The sequence below is a fragment of the Centroberyx affinis genome, unplaced genomic scaffold (genome assembly GCF_046629955.1).
Source record: "Centroberyx affinis isolate AG114_WGS23_722 - 3 ecotype Tasmania unplaced genomic scaffold, CSIRO-AGI_Caff_v1 ptg000348l_1, whole genome shotgun sequence".
NCBI lineage: Eukaryota > Metazoa > Chordata > Actinopteri > Beryciformes > Berycidae > Centroberyx > Centroberyx affinis.
Window position 1 is genome coordinate 299,773 of NW_027279020.1, and position 23,994 is coordinate 323,766.

General features: G+C 45.8%; 1 protein-coding gene across 1 annotated transcript in view; it reads left to right on the top strand.

Annotated features, from left to right (window-relative positions):
- Nucleotides 1-23,994, top strand: part of smurf2 (SMAD specific E3 ubiquitin protein ligase 2) — a 48,392-nt gene that overhangs the window by 20,462 nt on the left and 3,936 nt on the right. The window contains exons 3-17 of the mRNA XM_071515393.1: nucleotides 554-662; nucleotides 4,790-4,923; nucleotides 7,476-7,541; nucleotides 8,307-8,391; nucleotides 8,619-8,702; nucleotides 9,354-9,562; nucleotides 11,440-11,524; nucleotides 13,731-13,889; nucleotides 14,051-14,098; nucleotides 18,379-18,580; nucleotides 20,497-20,600; nucleotides 20,781-20,895; nucleotides 21,612-21,790; nucleotides 22,485-22,743; nucleotides 22,891-23,092. Coding sequence (XP_071371494.1) covers nucleotides 554-662; nucleotides 4,790-4,923; nucleotides 7,476-7,541; nucleotides 8,307-8,391; nucleotides 8,619-8,702; nucleotides 9,354-9,562; nucleotides 11,440-11,524; nucleotides 13,731-13,889; nucleotides 14,051-14,098; nucleotides 18,379-18,580; nucleotides 20,497-20,600; nucleotides 20,781-20,895; nucleotides 21,612-21,790; nucleotides 22,485-22,743; nucleotides 22,891-23,092 — 2,040 coding nt within the window. The remainder of the gene's footprint in view (nucleotides 1-553; nucleotides 663-4,789; nucleotides 4,924-7,475; nucleotides 7,542-8,306; nucleotides 8,392-8,618; nucleotides 8,703-9,353; nucleotides 9,563-11,439; nucleotides 11,525-13,730; nucleotides 13,890-14,050; nucleotides 14,099-18,378; nucleotides 18,581-20,496; nucleotides 20,601-20,780; nucleotides 20,896-21,611; nucleotides 21,791-22,484; nucleotides 22,744-22,890; nucleotides 23,093-23,994) is intronic.

Genomic DNA, 23,994 nt, shown 5'->3' on the forward strand with positions numbered 1-23,994 from the left:
CACACAATCCGTATGGTGCTCATGTGTCTGTGTAGTGCACATGCTGCTCTGTTAGTGCCAATTAGCGTGCCTTCTTCTACCACATTTACATCATATGCAGCCGGGTAAATGTTACCCGACGGGTCCCACCTATCAGGTGCTGCGTTTCCACAGCAGGGCCAATCAGGGCTGTCTAAAGCCAGGCCCAATTTAACACGTTGCTAACAAATGATTAAATGCACTCTTTGGTTATCTAAAGCCATAGCATCTCTATTGGAAACAAGATGCTAAAAGTTTGGGGAAAATATAATGAAATACATGAGTAAGCTATGGCTACTCTAGCTTGGTCCAGTAGTGGAAACCCAGTTAAGTGTTAAAGAGACCAGGGCATCAGGGTCAGTTGTACTCATCTCCACCTGTCACACAGAAAGCTCAAGCTGACACTGCTATCAAATGTTGTCATTCGTGGCCTTTCAAACTGTTATTAATCAAAGTGCAGTTCTGTGTTTTGCCTTGGTTGGTTTGGCTAAAACTGAGTGTGGTTTTATTGCTCTGTCTTCTTCTCTCTCTGCAGGCCTCCCTGATCCCTTTGCCAAGGTGGTTGTGGACGGTTCAGGACAATGCCACTCTACAGACACTGTGAGGAACACACTCGACCCCAAGTGGAATCAACACTACGACCTGTGAGTCCCTTCATCTGCCGGAACATTTTTACGACCCCTCTCACACAATCACTTCTGACATCTGTTTGACAGACAAAATACTAAATTCATTCTTGGTTCATGAGAATACCTCCCACCTACTCAAAGTCTTTAGCCCAGTACTAACAGCAGCTTGTAACACCGCATCTATCTGCTCTGTGCCCTGCCTGGGCTATTATAAGGTCTTTGCGATCTTTAATTCTTTCTTTATTTAACTTTGCTAAGTGAGCACACTGAAAAGTGTCAGAGTTTGCCATTAAAAGGGCCTGAACAGTAACCCTTGTTTACATCTGGCCTCTCACTTATCTAGACACCCAAAATTACATAATATTACAGAGCCAGCAAACACAGTCTAAAAATGTTCCTTGGAACAGCATTTAAAGCACAGAGAAGGAGGGGCATTTCCAATAGTATTTTCCCCCATTGACTGAAACACGTGCATGTCTTGTTGTACCCTTATTGCCTTTCCCACAGATGGCTTGTCCTGTGAAAGTAACCTGGAAAAAAAAATAGAGAGAGGGAAAGAAAGCACGAGTGAAAAAGTGAGAGTGAAAGTTTCCAGTATTTGCCCGGTGTTTATCCAACCGTCATGCGTAGCCAACAGCAAGAGGAAGCACATGTCTCCGTTTGTTTGGTTGCTCAGGATACGGGACCCTCTCCCTACATGGCTGTTTAATTAGCTGCTCATGTCACGTTTGACAAGAGGGAAACAGACACACGCACTCAGGCATACCTCAGAGACAGAGCAGGAGTAGAGTGGACTCAGGTTGATGAATAGGAGAACATGGGCCTGTGTCTCACTGGAGCTTCCCTGCTCTAATCTGTCCCAAGAGCCAGCAATCCTAGCTGACTGGACTTTATGTGGAAACTGCATGAGTCTATGCCAGTGATGAGTTAAACATCCCTGTGCCCCCTTCACTGTGTGTCAGTGTTTACTCCCCTGGCCAGCAGAAGGACTCTCAGGTGGCGTGTTGGAGAGGAGAGAAGTCTTAATTGACTGAGAGCAGCCTAGCTAGCTGGCTGGCTGGCTCACACTTATTAAATCGGGCCTGTAACACCTGGTGTTCAGAATACAGCCAACTGCGTTAAAGCCTGCTGGCAGTGACTCTTTGTTTCCATTTGTTGTATGTGCTCATGTGAGGGTGTAGAAATCCTGTTTGTGTGTGTGTGTGTGTGTGTGTGTGTCTGCTCAGGGCCATGGTTTCAGTGGTCAGTTCAAGCCAGTAGACTGTCCCATGAACTCTGACCTCTCAGCATTGTTGCATTGTTGCCGGCATGCCAAGGACAGCAGACACAGTCTAGCTGGCAACCTGCTCCCAGTTTATGAAGCAGACAGGCACTAAGAACTACAGGGTATGGCTGCAATTAAGGAAACGTAAACATAACGATAAAGACATCAGACATCCCATCATTGGTCTGCTCACCTGCTAGAGGACAGGGACATGCTAAATGTCACTTAACATAATGATTTTGATTTGAGAGCATATAGAGGTCTTTCATCGTTGTGATGATGGTGATGCAGTGTTTTCAATCACAGATTTGGTTATTAGAAGTCCTTCAGATATCGGCGATGGGTGGTGCCCAGTTGATAAACTCAATACTTGCGCTCATCCACCTGCTTTCCTGTAACATCCAAGCTGAATTTCTGTGTGACTCTAGTTAAACAGCACAATTGATGGCTGCATCAGATGCTGTGTATTGGTAAATCGTATCATGCTGTTTGAAACCGCTTTCATTTAAAAAAGAAATGTCATGTTATGAGAACAACATGTTATGTAACAGTTTTTACATGTGTAATGATTACACTTTTGAGTCTCTCTGGGATGTTTGGATTGATTCTATGCCAGCAAATGCACCCCACACCAGAACAAAATCACCACAATCCTTCCTTGTGCTGAAGCTTAATGTTGGTGTAATGTAAGGTTTTTCTTTTACTTTGATCATACGTTGTAGGCTTCAGTTTGGTGAGGGAGAAAGCTACTGACAAACTGAGTCAAGGATGCCTCATGTATGAATACAATCTGTCAGATTTTAGGGTATGTTTAAAAAGCACATCTGAGTCTATGATTCTGCTGCTTTCCCCTTTTCATGAAATTTTCCCATTGTCTGTTTTGCGTGTGTGTGTTATTGCCTTTGACTGCTATTAAAAATCTTACCCAGACTAATGAATTTTATTACATGGAGAGGGATCCAGATGACTGGGGTTTGATTGCAATACTTTCCTCCCCTCACGTCTGTCTGACATAGCAGCACTCATAGCAGCTCTCTCAGATCGCACCCCAGACAGGCATTTGGCATTGACTCAAAATGTCCAGACGTCTTACTCACAGCCCCATTGTTTCATATCCCTTTTGGTAAGCAGCATGATAATTACAGTGGGATGCAGTTCTGCGAACTGTATGGATGATTAGTTTTAGACTGAAGGAGGCAGCCCACCCGAGCAGATGTGCCACAACAGGTTCACATGGTGTGAGTTTAACACACCCTGGGCTCGCCTGACAGACAAGCAGGAAGGAAAGGAGAAAGGAGAGGAGAGAGAATGTACTGTAGGAGACTGATACAGGCAGTCAGGAAATCATATAAAGGCTCATCTATTGTCTTTATATGTCTCCTATCGGTCTGTTTTACCTAGCCATCTCTCATTCCCATCTCACATTTTTTGGCTGTCTGCATTCACACAGTAATCTAAGTATTGTCCTTACTCTAATTATGAGAGTAATTTGATTAAGTTGTTTACTTGCATAGCGGGAAACAGAATGTTCCTTTAATATGCCCGTTTTTATCTAAATTTTCATACTGTGATTATTAATTTGAATATGTCAGTTGCCACCTCCCATTATATGATGCCAGTCATAAGTGCAGTCATATCCCATGGTGCTTCTGTTGCTCCCTTCATGTAACTTATCCCCAGCTTCTCCAATTACAGAGATTAGAGAGCTGTGAAGATAGTAATCAATGTAGTGTTACACATATGCTTACAGTATGTTTGGCAATTGAAAGTTGAAATTTTCCAAAATTTCAGATGGACAGACTTACTCAGATTACAGTGTACTTTAGTGCAAATATCCCTCAAATGATGTGACTAATATGACAGCCCTCGACATTTCACAGTATGAATACTCTGATTGTGCCTTTTATGCAAAAGGGATACCTTTTGCATTTTGCATTAAAGTTGGTCATTTTTCACCAGATACTTGTCACATATTCGGAAAAAAATATTGTTGTCCTTAGGTTTCCCTAAAATGTGATGTTGGCAAACATTAAAGCCAAGGAGCTACAAGCTAGCCATCAAGCCATTTTAGAGATATTTTGTAGGACAAATGTATATCATGTTTATCGTGACAGGTTCCAGGAAAAGATAACCAAAATTCAAAACCCAAATATTTCTTTAACTGGCTGTCACACTTTCCATAATTGCATTAAGGTCGTAGTGTTGGTGGTCATGTCGACATACCTCATGACTAACTAAAACTCCATGTCTTCTTTTTCTACCCCCCATATCTCTCCTTTCCAAATCCCCCCACCCCCCACCTCTATCTCTCTGGTGGTGATATGTGGGGAGGGCTGCCATGAAGATTATAAATGATTCACAGGATCAGAGTCTGCCTGTGGTGCTCTGTCTCATACTCAGACACTCAGGGTCAGAGTCGCACATTCACAGACGCTGGCTGGAAAATCCCTCTCAGCCACCTTCCTCTTCCTCTTCCGCCCCCTTGTCCCTGCTGTGTCCTTGTGGGGACTTGGTGGTAGCCTCTCTGACGGATGTGTGGCTCCCCTGCAATGCAGGGAACATCCTGACTGAGACTCATAGTAACTCTTGCCAACACAGTAACAGTGAAAGAGGTGTTGTCATTACCAATACGCTCAGTTCTCTCAAAGTTTCCAACAACTAAGATTAGTTTAGTTTCATAAGTTAATTTCAGCTTTTATAATCCTTCCAAAAAGCAATAACGTTTCACAGCGGGAGTTAGAGCAAAAACTGAAACTGCAATGCAGACTCTGTGCAAACTCCATTAAAAGCAATCGCACAATGATTCTCATTGTGTTATGATGGAGGCTATCATTATTGGTTATGACTGATGTCTCCTTCCTCTCTCGTCTCCTCACAGATACATCGGCAAATCAGATTCCATCACCATCAGTGTGTGGAACCACAAGAAGATCCACAAGAAGCAAGGGGCCGGGTTCCTGGGCTGTGTCCGCCTTTTGTCCAACGCCATCAACCGCCTCAAAGACACAGGCTGTAAGTGTCAGTGTGACTCGATGAACACGTTTACATGCACACTAATAAACCCATCATAGTCCGACTAAGGCAATTCCCCAATTATTCAAGTGGTCATGTAGACAGCATGGGCCATTATCACATTATGAGAAACCTGATTGACACAGCTAGGTTTTTGCCCAATCTTTAGAATTATTCGGCGCATGTATACCCTTAGTCTGATTTCCTTTGGTTTTTCACATCTGTGCATGAGCGCAAACCTAACCGGAACAGCATCTCCGGAAGTGGTAAACATCTAACAGCATGGCAACCAGCAACATTTACTTTTGGACTGAAGGAGAGTGTTTGTTAAATGTTTTGCAACCGTAAGTAGTGCAAAGTAATGAGACACAGAAACCTGATTATATGAAAATAAGCTATGTGCCCCACCATGTTCAAATTCCAAAACAACCATCAGGTAGTTTGAGTTATACGTCACTTCCTTAAGGAGAGGAATCCAGCTGTGACTGAATCATGCAAACCGGGTTTTCCCCATTACTGCATTACTAGAATGCATGTAAACGCATCGGTCAAATTATTGCCATAACCTGATTATTCCTAGTTACTTGGTTATTAGTGTGCATGTAAATGCGCTCACTGTGTATGTGTATGTGTGCAATGGCATTTTTATGTGCCAATGTAATGGGTACTTATTGTGGTCTCAAAGCACTTGGTGAGCTCTTCTGTCTGGTCACTAGTGGTAGGGTGAGGCCTTATTCACCAAGGCTTCCTTATACCTGCGTTGTGATAAGAACCAGAAGCTAATAACACGGCGCTGCTGTCAAAACTAAGTGACACAACATAGAGCCGTTCCCTTGAGCGTCCTGTCTCCCTCACTCGGCCTGACAGAGCCCAGGCCGGGGTGTGAGAGGGGTCAACATTGTGCCCCTGCCAGAACAGGAAGAGCCAATCAACATCACCCTGCAATTACAGTAAAAATGTCTCATGTCAGAAGCTAACAGGATAAATGAGATGGAGGCTTTAGTAAATGGCTCCTAGTGAAAGCCAGTGCCAGACAGTTGCAGCTTCAACAAAGGGTCCTGGAGTGACTTGCTCGTATGGCGAGTTGGTACCCGCTCTTTGGGCCTGCGGTCTTGTAGACAGAAAAGGGAAAGAATCCCACCGCTTTTCCTAGAAGCCCCTGACACTGTTGTTTTCCTGGAGCGACACAGGAAACCTGAACCCTGTGCCACAGCTGTGAGTGGTTTGCCTCTGCATTTCCTTTCTCTCCCGGCCTCCTCCTCACCCCTTCCTTTCCCCTCAGTCTCCTTCATAGATTGGCAGCATGCACACACACACACACACACACACACACTCACTTACACACACACACACACACACACTCTCTCTCACACAAAATGCCACAGTGACTAACCTCCCTCTATCTCCGTCTGCCGATCTAGACAACCGGTCATTTCACGCAGACATGCATAATTGTACAGCTATTTAAGTGTAAGCATAGATTTGTTGTGTTCCTCTGTTGTGGTTTCTCTCCCTTAGTATGTGTTTGTCATTCTTTTGTTTTTTGTGCATTTAGCAGCCATTGCAGTTTTGTCCCCTCCACAGGCCTTAGAGAGGGCATTGGGTTGACTAACATTTGTGTATAATTGTGGAGTGTTTGTGTCTGTGTTTGTGTATGACTGCACGCTTATTTAAATGTATGTACTCTACATCTCCAAGTGCGGGTGTGCTTCTCTGTTCATGTGTGCGTGTTTTTTCTGTCTTGTGTGTTTTCTGTTTTCTCTGTGGCTGCTAACCTCCGGCCAGCCTTGTAACGGTTTGACCGTTGCCTGTTTTGGTCCCTGTTTAGTCTAGACAGACATCCTGAGCTGATCTGCATGACACCCAGACAACAGAGAACAGATAGTGGCATTTCTCATGTCTGCAGGCAACTTGGTATTCCTGACATTTTTTTGTCCTCCTTTTTTTTTTTTTCCTTTCCGCCTGATCTCTCTCTCTCTCACTCTCAAACTCCCCAGACTTGGTTAAGAACTTTAGACAAAGAGTTTCCAGACTTTGGCAGAAGTTCATGTCCATGTTAAGACTGAGCGGAATAGTGCAGGCTTTGTACTGAAATTTGTCAAATGTTTGACCTCTGCAGTTGAACTGCAGCCTGCTCTGTACCGATGCTCAGTGAGTTTTTTACGGCCCGTGGCTGTTCCACAGACCAGACCATCTGTTCCAAGGCATAGCCCAGTCGTGGTCTACAGACGGAGAGAGAGAGAAAGAATGAGAGACAGAGCCGGGGAGGGAGAGAGAGGAATTGACTGTGGGTGATGTAAATGATACAGAGCAATGGGACTTGTCCAAGGAGGGAAAAAATGTATCTCAACACATGCTAGTTTACATGTGTCTCTCTGACGGCGATAAATCCTCTCTCCTCTCTCTCTCTCTCTGTCTCTCTCTTCCACTCTGTCGCTTTCATCTCCCTTCTCATTTCCTGTTTGTATCACACTGTTCTCTCTCTCCCACTTGTTTTCGTCTTTTGCTTATACTCTCTTCACTTCCCTGTCTCTCTGCTCTCTCCTCAACAGACCAGAGACTCGACTTGAACAAGCTGAGTCCCAATGACAGTGACACAGTCAGAGGCCAGATAGTGGGTGAGTACAGAGGGGTGTCAAACCTTTTCCCCAAAGAAAACTAAACTACAGGGATGTGATTAGTGGCACCAAAACACAGAAAAATTGTCATCTTTTTTTATTTGGAATTAAATGGAGGTTATAATTACAAGAACCTGAAATCCTTAAAAATCACATTACTGGAACTAGACCCACTGCTTTGTATTCCACCATGAGGACAGATGTACAGTATGTTGTGAATGTCATTCATTGACTATATATTGAATATTCAAGGGCTGGTATGCTGGGCAATTTGGTGGCAGTGTAGATGGGCAACACTCCAGCAAAAGCCAACAAAGTGAGAGGCATGTTAAAGTATTTAATATACAATGACTAGCAATCGGTACCAGGTGAAGCCGACACTTCCCTCTCAGGTATTATTGCTATGTTCATATCATGCTATTTTCACAATGTCAAGGCAGCCCCTGGGCAGTGTTGCCCATCAGCATTGTCCAAAAGTTGTATCACAGTCCTAATGTAAAAAAGCAGGACTTAAGGGTCAGACCTCATAATACCAGACAAGCCCCTCAGAAGGAGAAATTTCAGGGGGAGGATAACATGCACCACACAGCCCCTTCAAGTAACCTGACCTTCCAGTATCCCACTGATAAAATGTAGCCCTATTCCTGTTACTCATAAAGCTATATAGCTCAATTTTGTGCTTCGATATAATATCTGTGCCTGGAGTGTAATCTGCTGTCTAGTAATCCTTGTGTGTGTGCATCTGTCTGCCATGTGTCGATCCAGTGAGCCTGCAGTCTAGGGACCGGATAGGCACGGGAGGCCCCGTGGTGGACTGCAGTCGGCTGTTTGACAATGATCTTCCAGATGGGTGAGTCAGTCGAGGGGAAATCTCCTATCATCTCAGAAGGAGCTTTTTAGAGGAGATTACAAATCCTAAACAATGACTGCTGCCCTCGAGCGCGGGGGTAAAGATACACGGAATATGATATTTGCATGTGGTCAGACAGAGCAGCGAGACAGAACACTACTAGATGGTTCTGCGGCTGCCTAACCATGTCCGCTCACTGCTGTGTCTGTGTGTGTTTCTGCTGCCAGCTGGGAGGAGAGGAGGACCGCGTCTGGCCGAATCCAGTACTTGAACCACATCACACGCACCACACAGTGGGAGAGGCCTACCAGGTGAGTACACACTGCAGCCCACAGAAACTTAAACCCAGACCTCTCAAATCAAACAGCAGCAGGCCTATGGAAGACCTCATTTGCGACCTCATTGCCCCCAGACTAGAGACTCTGGCCAATGTTAAACCAGAGTGGGCTCCTGAAAAGAGTCGCTGGTGTCAGCTGGTCCAGACAGTATTGTTGTAGCGATGTGGAAGAGCCAGGAGAGTCACAGAGCTGATAAGGGAGGCGACAGAGGCATCTCTTCCTCTCCCTCTCCCTCTCCCTCTCTCTGTCTGTCTCTCGCTCTCTCTCTCTTGCATGTATACTTCTTTCCTTGCTGTCTTTATCAGTTGCTTTCCTATTGCCCTATTATTACTAAGTCTGACCTCGGACCACCTCTCAAACTACTCAGTAGTTTGTGCTTGTCTGTTCACGTACTGGCTGGTATGGATTTCCTAGTTAACACATAAAAATTTTCTAAACAATGCCTATTGATTGGCTGCTATTTGTGATTGTATAGATGACTAGCTTTCTCCATTCTACTCATTTACCTATTCCCTTCTCTCCCTCCCTCCCTTCCTCTGTCTCTGATCCCTACTCTTCACTCATATACCACATCACCCTCCTTCTATTCATCCTTGCCTCCTCTCCTCCCTCTGTCCCCCTCAGACCTGCATCAGAGTACTCCAGCCCTGGCCGGCCTCTCAGCTGCATTGTGGATGAGAACACGCCCATCAGCACCAACGGGGCCACGCCCACCACAGCGATTCCGCCCAGCGACCAGCGAGCCCAGGAGAGACGGGTCCGTTCCCAGAGGCACCGCAACTACATGAGCAGAACCCACCTGCACACGCCCCCGGACCTGCCTGAGGGATATGGTTAGTGGGAAGCCAGTCCCCAGAGAGTGGGCACATCATGTATATAGGGACACACATGAACGCTTGAATGTGTACAACTTCTTTGAATAGACTAGTAGAGTGATGCCTTATACATACATTTTGCAGTAGCACCGTGCAGCTGGAACAATATAAACTCAATGGAAATTCCTCATCTAGCCTTATTGCACAGCCCACCAAAATAACTACAATTGCAATAACACACAATTGTCCATGTATCATGATATATATTGCCAAATAATAGCCATTCTTAAACTGCCACACCTACTGATCATGGAATGCACTCAGGAGTGAACCTCAGTTTCAGAACAAATTTACTCCCCCACACCTACAAAAAAAAAAAAAAACGGAAACAAGCTGAACTAATATAGTCACTCCAGCTTTCTAACCAGCAGGCCGAACCACCAGTAGTCATGGCTGATGGATAAGCACTTAATATTCTGATCACACCAGAGTATGCTGTGTCTTTCCCCCTGTGATGGCTGTCTCTCTCTTCCTCTTTGAGACGTGTCATCATTGTATTGCCGCTGTGTTAATTGCCTCTCCTCTGCCCTCCTCCCTGCTCAACACTGGGCTCAATAACCCAGCTAATCTGTGTCCTCATTCAGTCCAGTGCAGCGCTGATGACACTGCAGCGCCACATAAGGAGCCTGAAATACTGGCTCCATTTTAGACAGTCTAATTGAATTGATCTAGCAGTTAAAGGCTGGCGGCAGCCATTCACTCAGCCCCTGTTCTCCCTCTCTGCACACAGTCAAACAATCAGACGCATTCATGTAAACGCGAAGACACACACACACACACACACACAAGCTTCAATCCCCCACACAGCCTGAGGGAGTTTTGTTTATCCTCACAGTAAAATCTTCTGGAGGATTTCGGAGCCTGGGCCACAGAAGCATATCATAGTTGTGCCCTTGGTCCTTCAGATTAGGAGGCTCCTAGCTGCGCTGCGCCTGTCTCCAACTCTCTCTCTCTCTCTCTCTCTCTCTCTCTCTCTCTCTCTCTCTCTCTCTCTCTCTCTCTCTCTCTCTCTCTCTCTCTCTCTCTCTCACTGTCTCTCTCTCTCACTGTTTCTCTCTCTGTCTCTCCCTCTCCCTCTCTCTGTCTCACTCTGACTCTGTGTCTCTCTTTCTCTGACTGTCTCTCTCTCTCTCTGCCTCCCTGCCTCCGTCTCTCTCTCTCTCTCCGTCTCTCTGTCCTTACTTCCTTAATTCTTGGGCAGTTCCTATAAACCCTGTCAGCAGGTCTGATCCCTCTGGTGTGAGCACAGAGTAGCCAAGAGATGTCACCCCCGTGTGTCGAATGTATGGCGTGCGCTCAACTGGTGGTGGGGGTGGGGTGGGGGTGGGGGGGTAGAGTTATGTACACGCATGTTAGAGCAGGGCGGTAGGTCCAAAGGGATGCCAGAGAAGAGCTCTCTGGCAGGCAGCTCCATGGAAATATCTCTGTCAAGCTGTGATGAATGAGCTCACCGACTCCAAAGTCAGACAACCCCATCTCTCCTATCCTCTCCCTTCCTCTCCAGTGCCCCCTCCCCCTCCTTCCCTCTGCCTCTTTCTGGCTGCCTTTGGGATCTCCACTGACTCAAGCAGTCCTTTTATCTCCATCTGTGTGATCTCTGTTACGCAGACAGATTAGAAGCACGCTCTGTCTATACACGGCACATGAATCAAACCGAATTCCATTTTCCGTATATTTTCAACACATCACCTTGTGTATTTGACGTATACTCCATGTGTAGATTGATGTAAAATGCACTACTTCACGCCTTTAAAATTGTTCACGCCATTGTGTAACCAAGTGTCTCCAAATCCTAACATGCTTAACCCACTTATGTCTCTTTTTCTGTCTTACAGAGCAGCGAACCACGCAGCAAGGCCAAGTGTACTTTCTCCATACCCAGACAGGTGTCAGCACGTGGCACGACCCCAGAGTCCCCAGGTACTGCACCAGGGATCTGAGAACTCATGTGTACAACACAACATGTATTTCTCTCCTCTCGCCTTGCATTGCTATCCTCTGTCAATCTCCGCCAACAGAACACTTCTGTCCAAATACAATATAAAACATCAAATATCTGAACCACATATCAAAAAATTGAAATTAGGAATTAGGGTGTCCACACTGGGTCTCACTGTGCTCATACTGAGACCATGTCACATCAGGGACAGGAAATAATATCCTGCAGCTGAGGATGAAGTGTCGCTCAAAAAGATAAGGCTATTGCAGATAGTGTGATAAGCTATGATGTAGACTAAAATGTAGCTACTGCTTCAAAGCAGAAGTCCTACTTATGGTTTGTCGTTCTGATATTATCTGTAATTTTTTAACAATGGGTGTGTTTGTAAATGCAATTTGAGTTCCAGAGTTTGAGCATTCCAGTTCTATTAAAATGAAACGCAAAAGTATCAGAGGCAATTTTTAACTGTTCAGATGACAGTTGTGACCGTGAGAAGATAAGTGTCTTCTTATTGTCAACTACAGCTTTAGGCTAATTATCTCTTCGGCACACATGTAAGGGCTGTGACAAATGGTGGTCTGAAAAACCTTATTTTCACCATTGTCAAGTGATGGCAATCTTGATTGCAAGGTTAGCCAGTTAGCTTGAAATTACCATTACCGTCACAAACATTTGAACACTCCTGGGGTGTGCTGGTCAAAGGCGCATACCATGTAACCGCGATGTCCTGGGTTCAAATCGTCTCCCAAGCTTTGCTGTCTCTCTCCAATTTTAACTGTCTAATAAAGGTGAAAAATGCCAAAAAATAAAAAGAACACTGCACCCAGAAATTGACCAGAGCAACCAGTGTGGGTTCTGAAACCTCCAAAACAGTGACATGCTAAATAAAGGTCCAGAAACTCGCACAGTGGCTCTGCAGTTCGCACTGTCACTTCACAGCAAGTAGGACCCAGTTTGATTCCCAGCCCTGGCCCTTTCTGTGCGGAGTTTGCGTGGGTTTCCTCTGGGTGCTCCAGCTTCCTCCCACATTCCAAAGCAGTACAAGTCAGATGGATTGTAGACTCTAAATTTCCCATAGATGTTAGTGTCTATCTGTGTTAGCCCTGTGATGGACTAGCAACCTGCCCAGAGTGGTTCCGTGCCTTCTGCCCAATATATGCTGGGATAGGCTTCCTGTGACCCTGAAAAGGAATAAGCAGGTAAAGTAGATGAGTGTACTCCGATAGCCTTCTGACCTTCTTTACCAACTGCCCAGTTTGGTGGAAGAGCACCACTTTACTGACATAACCCATAGCTTGTGTCATGGCCGGTTCTTGGGCCTGATCCCCTTGTAGTCTGCAGTAAACCTGCAGCTGATTACTAGGCTGACATGCTATGAGAAGACCCATGTCACGGGGCTCTGAGAGCGATTCGGTATCCAGAGTCCTCTGGCACGAGCACTGACAGACCTCACCCCATCAACACACAGGTCTCAATCAGTCAAACCAGAGGCTCTTGGGCCCTGCTCACTCAGGCATGTGTGTCCTATTGATTACCACACTCCCAGGAACGCACGCACACACGCATACACACGCATTTGCACACAGACACACACGTGCTTCAGTGCACTCCAGACACAATCAATAAAACATGACTGATATCATAATACCTGGCCACTGCTCTCTTGCTTTCTATCAGTATGCATGATGGATGGTATTTTTATTGCTTTTGATACTAGCTTATTGCTCACGCCACACCTTACTGAGTGCTCTTCAGACAGTGCTAGCGTTAGCAGATGGCTGAGCTGCCAAGCTCTCATCGCTCTTGAGGCTCTGGTCCCTTTTGGCTTTGACCCTGCAAAACAGATAAGTCAGCGCCAGCATAGTGAGGCTGCTGTAATTTCTGAACCTTCTCGTCTCCATGGAGTCCAGCTGAACGGGGTTGCAGGGCAGCAGTAAATAATTTAGATGGGAGGAAGAAGAAAAATAGAATAAAAGTGATTTCTCAGACATCTCGGAATCTTTGCTGTCCGCCTGAGCCCAGTTAGTCAGTGCTTTGGTATGTTTTATACCTAGAATTTGATGTGTTCTCTCTCTCTCTCCCTCTCTCTCCTTCCTTTGCATCTGCCATTTTTTCCCACATTCTTGTGCACCACAGTATCTGCTATAGTTTAATGTATGTTGTGTGCATTTCTCTTGCACTTGTCAGAGATCTGAGTAATGTGAACTGTGAGGAGCTGGGTCCGCTGCCCCCTGGTTGGGAGATCCGGAACACTGCCACCGGCAGGGTCTACTTTGTGGACCACAACAATCGAACCACGCAGTTCACAGACCCGCGCCTCTCCGCCAACCTGCATCTAGTCCTCAAGTGAGTCCCTCCTTACCCTCGAGCTAGAAAAACTCAACTAACAGTGACATAAATTAGACAGTGAAGCAAAGAAATGAAGGCATATTATCAGACTGCTGTGTGTCTGTAACCGACTCATTTTCTGTCTTCCTGTCTTCCTTTTCTCTGTTTTTTGCCTGTAGTCCAAGCCCCAATGGTTCTCGAGGAGGCATCGAAAGTCAGAATGTCAGGTAAGGCTTTTTTCCATGCCAGTAGTCCTCATTGTACACAGACAGGAACACACACACGCACACACACACACCCCCACACACACTCGCAGACATACACAGACTTATTCACTCCGCCTCCCCCTCAGTGAATGTTTTACAGTGGGGTCCTGTGCCAAGGTGTGTTCACCACCTGTAGACGTTCAGCACTCTGAGCAGCCCTTCTGCTGAGCACCCACACACACACACAGACACACACACACACACACAGCCGTGCGCACTCCCCCACAGTCTCCGCTCCGCACACACAAATTTGAATTCCTCAGCCCCACAGAGGTTTTGATCATGAAGAAGTTTTAGCACACAATCCGTCACAAAGCTGGCTTTGGCCAGACATCAGATAGCAGAGTGGAAACCAAGGCTGCTGTGTCTGTGGCTGAGGAGCGTCTTACGTCCAGGAAACGGCGCATAAATTTGATGCCCAAGTCAATGAATGAACTGTGTGTGTGTGTGTGTGCACCCACACAAGTGCATGTGTGTTGGTGCATGCCTCTGCGCTCGGTGCGTGCCTGCGTGCGTGGATGCACGTGTTTTCGAATTTCTTCCCTCACGCAGCTGTTCAAACACATTCCATGTTGCGATAGCCACAGAATTACCCATAGGTCCTTGCTCTGTGAAGGTGGAGCAGAGTACGGGTGCCTTGGTGGGCCTCCTCCGTCTGACCTCATTCCTCCTCCGTGCAGAGGGAGACGGAATGCATCGATGGAGAGATCAGGTTTCTTTTTTTCCTGTTCTGACAGATCAAAGAACGTGTTTGGGATTTTGTATTCGTTTTGCTTTTTTTCATCTGCGGCCCTCTCAAAAGTCTTATAAAAACCTAGCCTGGCACGCCACATACATTTTTAATGTAGGAATTTTGTCCTAAGCACAATTATGCCCAGATGTGTGAAAATCTTGTGCATCGAATTTCTGTTCTATAAATATGTTAGGTAAGATAATTAGTTCACATCAAAGCCAGGAAGTGGGTGTTTTTTTTCATTCATTTCAGAGGAATAGTCATGTTACACAAGTTTGTTTCTGTCTATAGCTGTTTGACAAACAATTTACAATAAAATAAACTATTTGCATGAAGTCCAATCACATACTTTTATTATGCGTTTTATTCTGAAGTGAGAAACCCTTGACATAGATGAACCTATGGGATCCCTTAGTGTGTGTGTGTGTGTGTGTTAATCTAACACACATTGCAAGGTGTTGGATCTGGGCTGTAGAGCGTGCTAAGTCCCGGTTTGTCAATGGCTCAAGGACCTTGGCCTCAGATTTGTGAACTAACAGCTTTATAAATTGTGGATGGTTATGGTTTAAGTCCAGCCTGGCCTGATCCATTCTGATTCCATTACCGCTGTATTAGATGGCATTTTCCCTTTTCTCTTGCAGTGTCTAGCCTAACTGACCAGTCAGTAGCTCTGAAGCTGCTGTACCCTTGCAAAATGGACTGGGTTTGGAGTGACTTTCTTGCTAGCGACAAAACTCTGGAAAAGATATCAGTCGTCGTGGCTTTCCATCAAGACATCTGCCTTTTATCAAGGCAGGGATTTCAGAAATTTTCACCCCTCACGCGCCGTCATCCCACAAAAATGTTTGATATATATATGTCCGTCAAAGCTTTAGTTTATTGCCCTTTTTATTTGCTAAAGACATTGCCTGAGCGGCCAGAGCACGGTTTTGGTTAGACTCCCCCTGTGATGTTGCAATCTTCTCCTGAATCCAAGCCCCCTGACTGGTCAAGGTCACTGTACAATAGGTAACTAAATCCTTGTCTGGCTTTAAGACCTGGCTGGAGAACTGCCCTCTGTGCTCTTGCATGAGAAAGTCTCTGTATCATTTCCCAGAAGTTGGTGGTTTTGTAGCATAAGAGCAAGGCTGATTTTATTAGTGACCTGTCTCTGCATCGAGTGTCTTCAGGTAACAATCACCAGAGGTCTACTCACCAGGAAGGAGTTGGAAAGGGAAGAAAGAACTGTGTGGCGTGTTTGCCTGCGATGTCTATGAGAGAAAGAGCAAGAGAGACAATGCAGGAATGTTTGATTTATGGGTAAAAGTGCAGGAAGAGATGCTGTGTGCCTCACCCCCCACCCTCTGAGCTGTCTTCGATGTTTGGGTGCTGTCGGGACGCTGCCCTTCCTGCCCCCCCCTCCCTCTCTCCTCCCCTCCCTCTGAGTCTAGTCTGCAGGAAATAAAGGGATTCAAGACGACGGCTTGAGTGTCCTATGGGGCCCTGTGGCTTTCTGGGATAGCAGGAAGTGGTTGCGGAGCCAGGCTAGATTCTGCTGGGGACCAGGCAAAAAGATCAGCAACCAAATTCAGTCACTTTGTTAGAGCAAGCCTTCACTACACATTGTGGTAGAGAAGAATGCAAGCCATTGGGTGGATACTGGAGAGTGCCAAACTTGAGCTAAATTTACTTTTGACGACTGTATTCTGTCGGTGTGGGAGTGAATTGGCTGCCTGCTTTGGTTCCAGATATAACTTGAATATCGATTTCCTGAAACTCAGTGGTTTGATCAAATGGATTCCTAATGTGCTTTTGGCGGGGTTATAAAACCAGACTGTGTGAACATTCATTTATTTTTTAACCTTAGAATCACTCAGTATTAGAGACTGTAATTCATAGTATTCCCATGATGTCACATGCATTTCCTACCAATATGGTGCTTTATCATATACACAGCTCATTGGCTGTGGCCTTCATTTGATTATAATCACCTGTTAATTTATAACAATCACCTGTTATTTTCCTACCAAGATGGCCGTGTGGTCATGTAACCAAATACTATGAATATACACTCATAGCCTACATATACGTAAGTACAACATACATACACACACACCGATATGTCTATGCTCCCGCCACCCTCTGTGGTCGGCTATAGAGTCTGGTGTTTATGACCCTGCTCAGGGCCGAGCGTGCCTGCTACGCCCCACTGAAGTGCAAAAGGCCAATGTGCAAATAATCCTTTAGTGCTGGCCCCATAAAGGGTCTTTTGATTTTGTGTGTGTGTGTTGTGTGCCCCCTCCCCACTGTGCCAGCCTCTGAGGGCTTCTTCCCCAACACAGCCCCTGGTTCAGACGTATTCTCCATCCAGAGGTCTGTGCCAGAGTCAAGACTTGCCAACATGAACCACAGATAATGTTTACAGCCCCACTTTTGATACTGTGGTTAATCGCTTATTTGTTGCTGTATTATAGATATTGATATCTAATCTATATAAAACACTGCGCTTAAAATTCTTTGGTTTTTACCAATAAAAATAAAAGTCAGGTAGTTTTTTTGTTGTCATACTTTGTTTTGTTTAATGTCTATTTTCAGGCATTTTGGCTTTATTTGGTAGTGTGCCAGAGACAGTGACAGGAAAGTTGGGAGAAAGAGGAATTGAAAGGCAGCTCTTCCCACAATGCTCAAAGTACATGTTATGTGCCTTAGCCTGCCGAGTCACCAGGACACCCACTTTATCTATGACAAGGCCTACAATATTCTCTTTCTCTCAAGCCAAACTTTTGGTCTTTTCAAAATGCCCCAGTGTGCCTCTGAGGGACGGCCTCAGTGACCCCACATTGCCTCAAGTGTACATGATGAGTCAAAAGCAACAGAGAATCTATTTACACTTTCTTGCCTTGGCCACATTCTGCTGCTCCCCCGTAGAAAGCCCTATTTTAGTTGAGCCATCTCTCTGTGTGAGACCACCATGGGGCTTGTGCCAGGTGGGGAGGAGGAGAGAGAAAGTTTTGTGTTTGTGTGTGTGTGTGTGAGAGAGAGAGAGAGAGAGAGAGAGAGAGAGAAGGGTGTATGTGTGTGTGTGTGTGTGTGTGTAAGTGAGTGAGAGTATTGTGTGAGTCTTACCTCCGGTAATCCCACCTCCACCTATGTCTGTCTGTCTCTGCGGGGCCGAGGCAGCTGTTTGACTTGATGTGCTTCCCAGATGACCTCAGTGTGTTTACCTCAACTTCTCTGCAGTCAGCAAAGAACAGAGAAAGAACTCTTGCTTTCAGAAAGCCTTACTTTCAGTTTCTTGGCTTTCTTTGTGTTATTTTTGCACAGGCGCTTGCTTACTTTTGTCCTACAAGTAGGCTTGTTTGTGTTTGTTATTGGTACACCATTAAGACGCACCTTTTTTATTTCTCATCCCAATTTGTCCCTGTCTCTCTCTCTGTCTCTCTCTCTCTCTCTCTCTCTCTCTGTGTCACCTGTTTTTCCCTGTCCATCCTCCCTCACCTTTTTTCTCCTCTTGTTGTCTGCCCCTCAGCCGTCAGAACCAGTTGAAGGATCAGGCCCAGCAGGCTCTGGTGTCCCCCAGTCAGCTCCCAGAGGAGGCAGAGTGCCTCACGGTGCCCAAGTACAAGAGGGACCTTGTTCAGAAGCTCAAGATCCTCCGCCAGGAACTGTCCCAACAGCAGCCCCAGGCCGGCCACTGCCGCATCGAGGTGTCCCGCGAGGAGATCTTCGAGGTGAGGGTGGAAATATACAGACTGAGACAGGCGTGCTCAATCTTGTCCTAATGTGATCTGTGTCTGCGCAGAGGTGCACAAGGGTAGCCAGTTATTAAAGATAGGTAGCAGGCGGTAAATAGGTACTTAATTTATCCCAGAGGGAAATTCAATTGTCTCAGCAGCAATGCACTTGAAACAAAATAAAATCCATAACAAAATGGTATAATAAAGCTAATAAAATATACTAAATAAAAATGACAACACTGTATTTGCCCCACTGCACATCACCTGATCCATTAACATATCAGCGTATGACACAGTAACTACAATAACCCCCCACCCCACCCCCCAAAAAATAAAAAACATTTGGCAATTTGGCACAGTGAGCTATACACTATAGAAGTTCTATGTTCTCCCCTCAGTTACAAACAACAGACATCGGGACAGTGCTTGCCCGGCAAGTGAAGCAAACAGCACAATATCTCATTCTTTCAGACCTGCGGAGCTGCTTGCTTGTAATTTTTCAAGTTATTTATAGACTAACCCAAGTTCTCTTGAACATTCTCTAAAGGTTCAAGAGTTATTTTCCCATCTTCTTGTCTGCTCCCATAAAGGTCATTGCCCATGGCAGTTTGGCTGTGAGAATTATTTCACGCGCACACGCACGCACGCACGCACGCACGCACGCACACACACACACACACACACACACACACAGAGTTTTCTATGATGTGTGAAGGCAATCTGTTCAAAATTTAAAGCAGACCTCTTGTTTGAAATAAGGATTTTCTCAAGTACATTTTCTCAGTGGGGGAGTTTTCTGCATCTAGGAGGTGCAGGGCCTTCATCAGAGCAACAACACCTGCAACAGACTACATGACCCTCGTAAAATATGCGGTGGAATGTGCTGGAACAGCCACGTCTGTTAATCTGAACGAAGACATTTTTGTTGGCTGATCTCAATGTGAGAGAGTGGGGCGGGGAGGTCTTGAGGTTGAGCGAGACATAACTTCATAGCTTCTCCAGACCAGCTGAAGCATTAAATTATGACTGAATAGGCAAGTGTTAGCTGGTGGACTGTCAGAGCTGTCTTTTTGTGTACTTTTTGGTGTAGATAAGACATTCTCATTTCTCCCTTGGCACCTCTGAGTTGTCTACTGTATCTGGAGGGCATAGTGGAACCTGGCTGTTGAAGAGGCTGTGTTATTATAGTCTTATGGCTGTGTTTATTATAACTGCCCCTAATCCACTTTAAATGAACCTCCCCCTGATGCTGCGAGCCGTCTGCATGTGGGCTGAATACTGATTGAAGTGGAGAGATCTCAGCCCAGCAGCAGAGAACCAAGTGGAAAGGACTGCTGTTGCTGGAACACTACACTGCAACTGCCTCATCTGTCGGAAAACCGCTATAGTAAAGAACATCTTGGTTCAGAGCAGTTTCCACTACTTTGTCCTGTCCCGTAGTAATTAACTTCAGTCTGTTTAGGACAGCCTCAACCTTTGGTAAAAGTGTTGTATACTCAAGCTGATGATTTGTGCATTACTGTCAATGTTTCCCACAGCGCAGCACTGGTACTGGTCACTCTCTCACAGCACCTCCAAGCACATTGTGTAATGTTTGGGGAGCCTCTTGCCACTCTCCAAGCCCTGACAATGGAGATAAAGGGGCTTCCCACTCAGGTTGCTTTAATATGGGTAAGCAGGGGGCGCACATCAGCAGCTGGGGCACTCAGTTCTACTTGAGAGCACAGGAATGTATGTTCTTTGGCGGCGTCCTCTGAGCTCGCATAGACATTACAGGACATTTCTCTCTCTCTCTAGCATGGACTTTTATAGACCATGGGACAAACAGATAGGCCAAACAGATGAGGTCATCAACCGTCTACTGATGCTGTTATTATCTTTGACGTGGTGTGTGTGCTTTTCTGTTGCAGGAGTCGTATCGACAGGTGATGAAGATGAGGCCGAAGGACTTGTGGAAGAGACTGATGGTGAAATTTAGAGGAGAAGAGGGGCTTGACTATGGAGGAGTGGCCAGGTAAGAAGCCATAGCAAAGCGGAACACAGTACATGGAGCACATCAGACTTTGTAAACACTGTATCACTTTTTACATTGAGGTCTGCCTCCTAGTGGTGAATTGCCATAGCACACTTCTTGCTCACCATTTGCTGTTTTTCCCTCTGCGTCTGTGTGCTGAACTTTCTGTACTTTGTGCAGGGAGTGGCTCTATCTGCTGTCACATGAGATGCTGAACCCGTACTACGGCCTGTTCCAGTACTCCCGTGATGACATCTACACACTGCAGATTAACCCTGACTCTGCTGTCAACCCTGTGAGTCACAGACAGGGCTTCAGACACTACTGACAACACACAGACAGCGGCCTCTTATGACATTGACACTCCCGCTGTTAGGGTGTTGATTCCCTCCTGGGGCTAGCCATGCAAAAAATGTATGCACTCGTGACTGTAAGGGGTTTTTCATAAATGTATTCACCAAAAGGCATATGTTACAATCATGCTGGTCACGCAACCAGCCAACTAACCAACCATGAGCATCCAGTGCATTCACTGTCAGAGGGGTCACATAGACAGCTTAGGTCGTCTCCTCTTATTTTGCACAACTTCACCCTTCCCTGTGTTTGTTTGGCCCGGCATCCACTTAACCACTGCTCTCAAGCCAGCAGAGATGCTCTCCTGGATAGGCTTCTCAGATGAGTGAAGCAACGGTTTAACTGTTCTGTTGAGACTCCACTGTTAAGTTATTTACTGCTTTTATCATGTAGGATCGGTTCAGTCTATCAAAAGGGAATTTCGGTTTTATGATTGCAATGGTTTTAGATTCTGATGTCCACCTCTGAGTAATAATCTGAGGCATAGCGCAATAAATTCCTTGACGTTTAATATAGTCTGGAGGAGGACTGAGTCTTAAGTCACAGTTAAACACTCACTCACTGAGGCCCCTGCAGCGGGTAATTTAGTTCAGATGTATACACAGCAAAAAAGCAAAGTTCATTCAGAAACTAAAGATGTTTCTCTCTCCTCTTTAGGAGCACTTGTCGTACTTCCACTTTGTGGGCCGTATCATGGGCATGGCAGTGTTCCACGGCCACTACATAGACGGAGGCTTTACCCTACCCTTCTACAAACAGCTGCTGGGTAAACCCATCACCCTGGACGACATGGAGTCTGTTGACCCTGACCTGCACAACAGCCTCGTCTGGATCCTGTACGTAGAAGATCAAACTTTTTATAGAAATGCTTTTATTTACTTTTACATGTGAATGAAATCAGAAAGTGGAGGATTTACACACCAAGAAAAGCAAGGGCTATATATATTATCTGTTATACCATGTGAGTTCCTATCAATGCATTTTTTATGACTTGATGCAAACTGTGCAGGCGTGACTGGTCTCAAAGCTCATGGTTCTGTGCTGTGCAAAGTCCTTGCTACACAACATAACACACACAGCATTATGCTCGCCATTTCTGTGCACCACCGATACAAGCTACAAGTAAGTTAGTAAGTTAGTAATAGTAGCCTTCTTTACTTGGTAAAGAAAATTGTGCAAATTCGACACAACATAAAACATACATCTCACTATTTACCAGCTGATCAATTGTTTTGCCCTCATCAAAACCTCTGACTTGTATACTATGGTGACAGCGCCCCCCAGGGGCTTTGAATACTTCTTACCTCAGTGGTTTCCAACCATGTGCCATCCAGCCATGTGTTTGCAGGTTTTCATTCCACGCAAACACTACACCAGCTGATCTCACCAGTTAGCACAACCAGAGAGGAGGAACTAATCAATGAACCTAGTTGCTGTAGTGTAGTGTAAAAATGTATTATATCTCAAAAGTGACTTCTTGTTGCCCTTTAATAGTAATCCTTTCAAATCCAAATGCCAATTTCTTTTCAGGGACAATGACATCACAGGTGTGCTGGACCACACCTTCTGCGTGGAGCACAATGCCTATGGGGAGATCATCCAGCATGAGCTCAAGCCGAACGGTAAGAGCATCCCCGTCACCCAGGACACCAAGAAAGAGTACGTCCGGCTCTACGTCAACTGGCGTTTCCTGCGGGGCATCGAGGCCCAGTTCCTGGCTCTGCAGAAAGGCTTCAATGAGGTCATACCCCAACACCTGCTCAAGGCCTTCGACGAGAAGGAGCTAGAGGTACTTGCTGCATTTCATGTAGATGTCAGACTGCTTTATTTTCCCTCATTCTGCATTACATCCCAGTGCATTTAAATTCCACATTTTAAAATTGTTTCATGAACCCTCCCCCCAAAAAAATCCTCCCCTTCCTTTCTTTACTTCTAGCTGATTGTATGTGGCCTGGGTAAAATCGACATCAACGACTGGAAGTCTAACACGCGGCTGAAGCACTGCACCCCGGACAGCAACATTGTCAAATGGTTCTGGAAGGCTGTGGAGTCGTACGACGAGGAGCGCAGGGCCCGGCTGCTGCAGTTTGTCACTGGCTCCTCCAGGGTCCCTCTGCAAGGCTTCAAGGCCCTCCAAGGTAATAATACCTGCTGTATGATTTGTCAACTAATACCCTTTTCACATTGTATTTGTTACCCAGGAAATACACGGGTCAACTGTCAGTGTAAAAGGGTTGCTCCAGAACAATGTCTGGAGCATTATTTTTTGCGCCATGTTTAACACGTGCTTCTGATGACATCACAAGGTGACTGCCCATTAGAAAAAATTGCCCATTAAGGAAGAACACTGTCCAGGGTCTGGTGTGAATGGTAGGGACATTGCCGTGTATGAGGCTTGGTGTGAATTGCCTCACATGGGATGGACTGGGATCAGCATATTGAAATGTTGCCGTTGTCATGGGGTTGGAAAGAGTAGAGAAGGCTAACAGGGTATCAGACTCTACTGCATGAAGGTGAGGTGAGGAGTAGTCTGTCCAGTTCCTCGCCTCCCCATTCACCAGCTCTGTCGGCACAATCGGGAGGTTGTGTGGATAGTGCTGCTTGTTGTACTAGAGTGTGTGTATGGGATGCTTTGCCTCTGTGAGTGTCTGTGTCTCTGGGTTTCTCTGGACTCAGATGAACCCTGAGTCTGAGCTGAGTGCAGTGGTTCAGTGGGTCCACGCTGGCAGACAGTCCTGCCCAGAGACAGAGCACCTAGGCATGTGGAGTACACCGTGATTCACTGCTCTTCCTGTCTGACAGTCAGGCAGCGCCCTTCCACACCTTGCATAACACAGCCATCCTTCCCTGGTCAAAACATCACCAGAGGCCAAAGGACCCAAAAACAACATACACAAACTCGATGCACTCACAATGACTACACATTGGGCCAGATGTGTAAAATATTGCTTTGATTCCAATAGCTGTGCACATGCCTGTAGTCATGGGGCAAATGTGACAAACCATAATCACCTTAAAATTAACTGTTGTCCTAAAATTT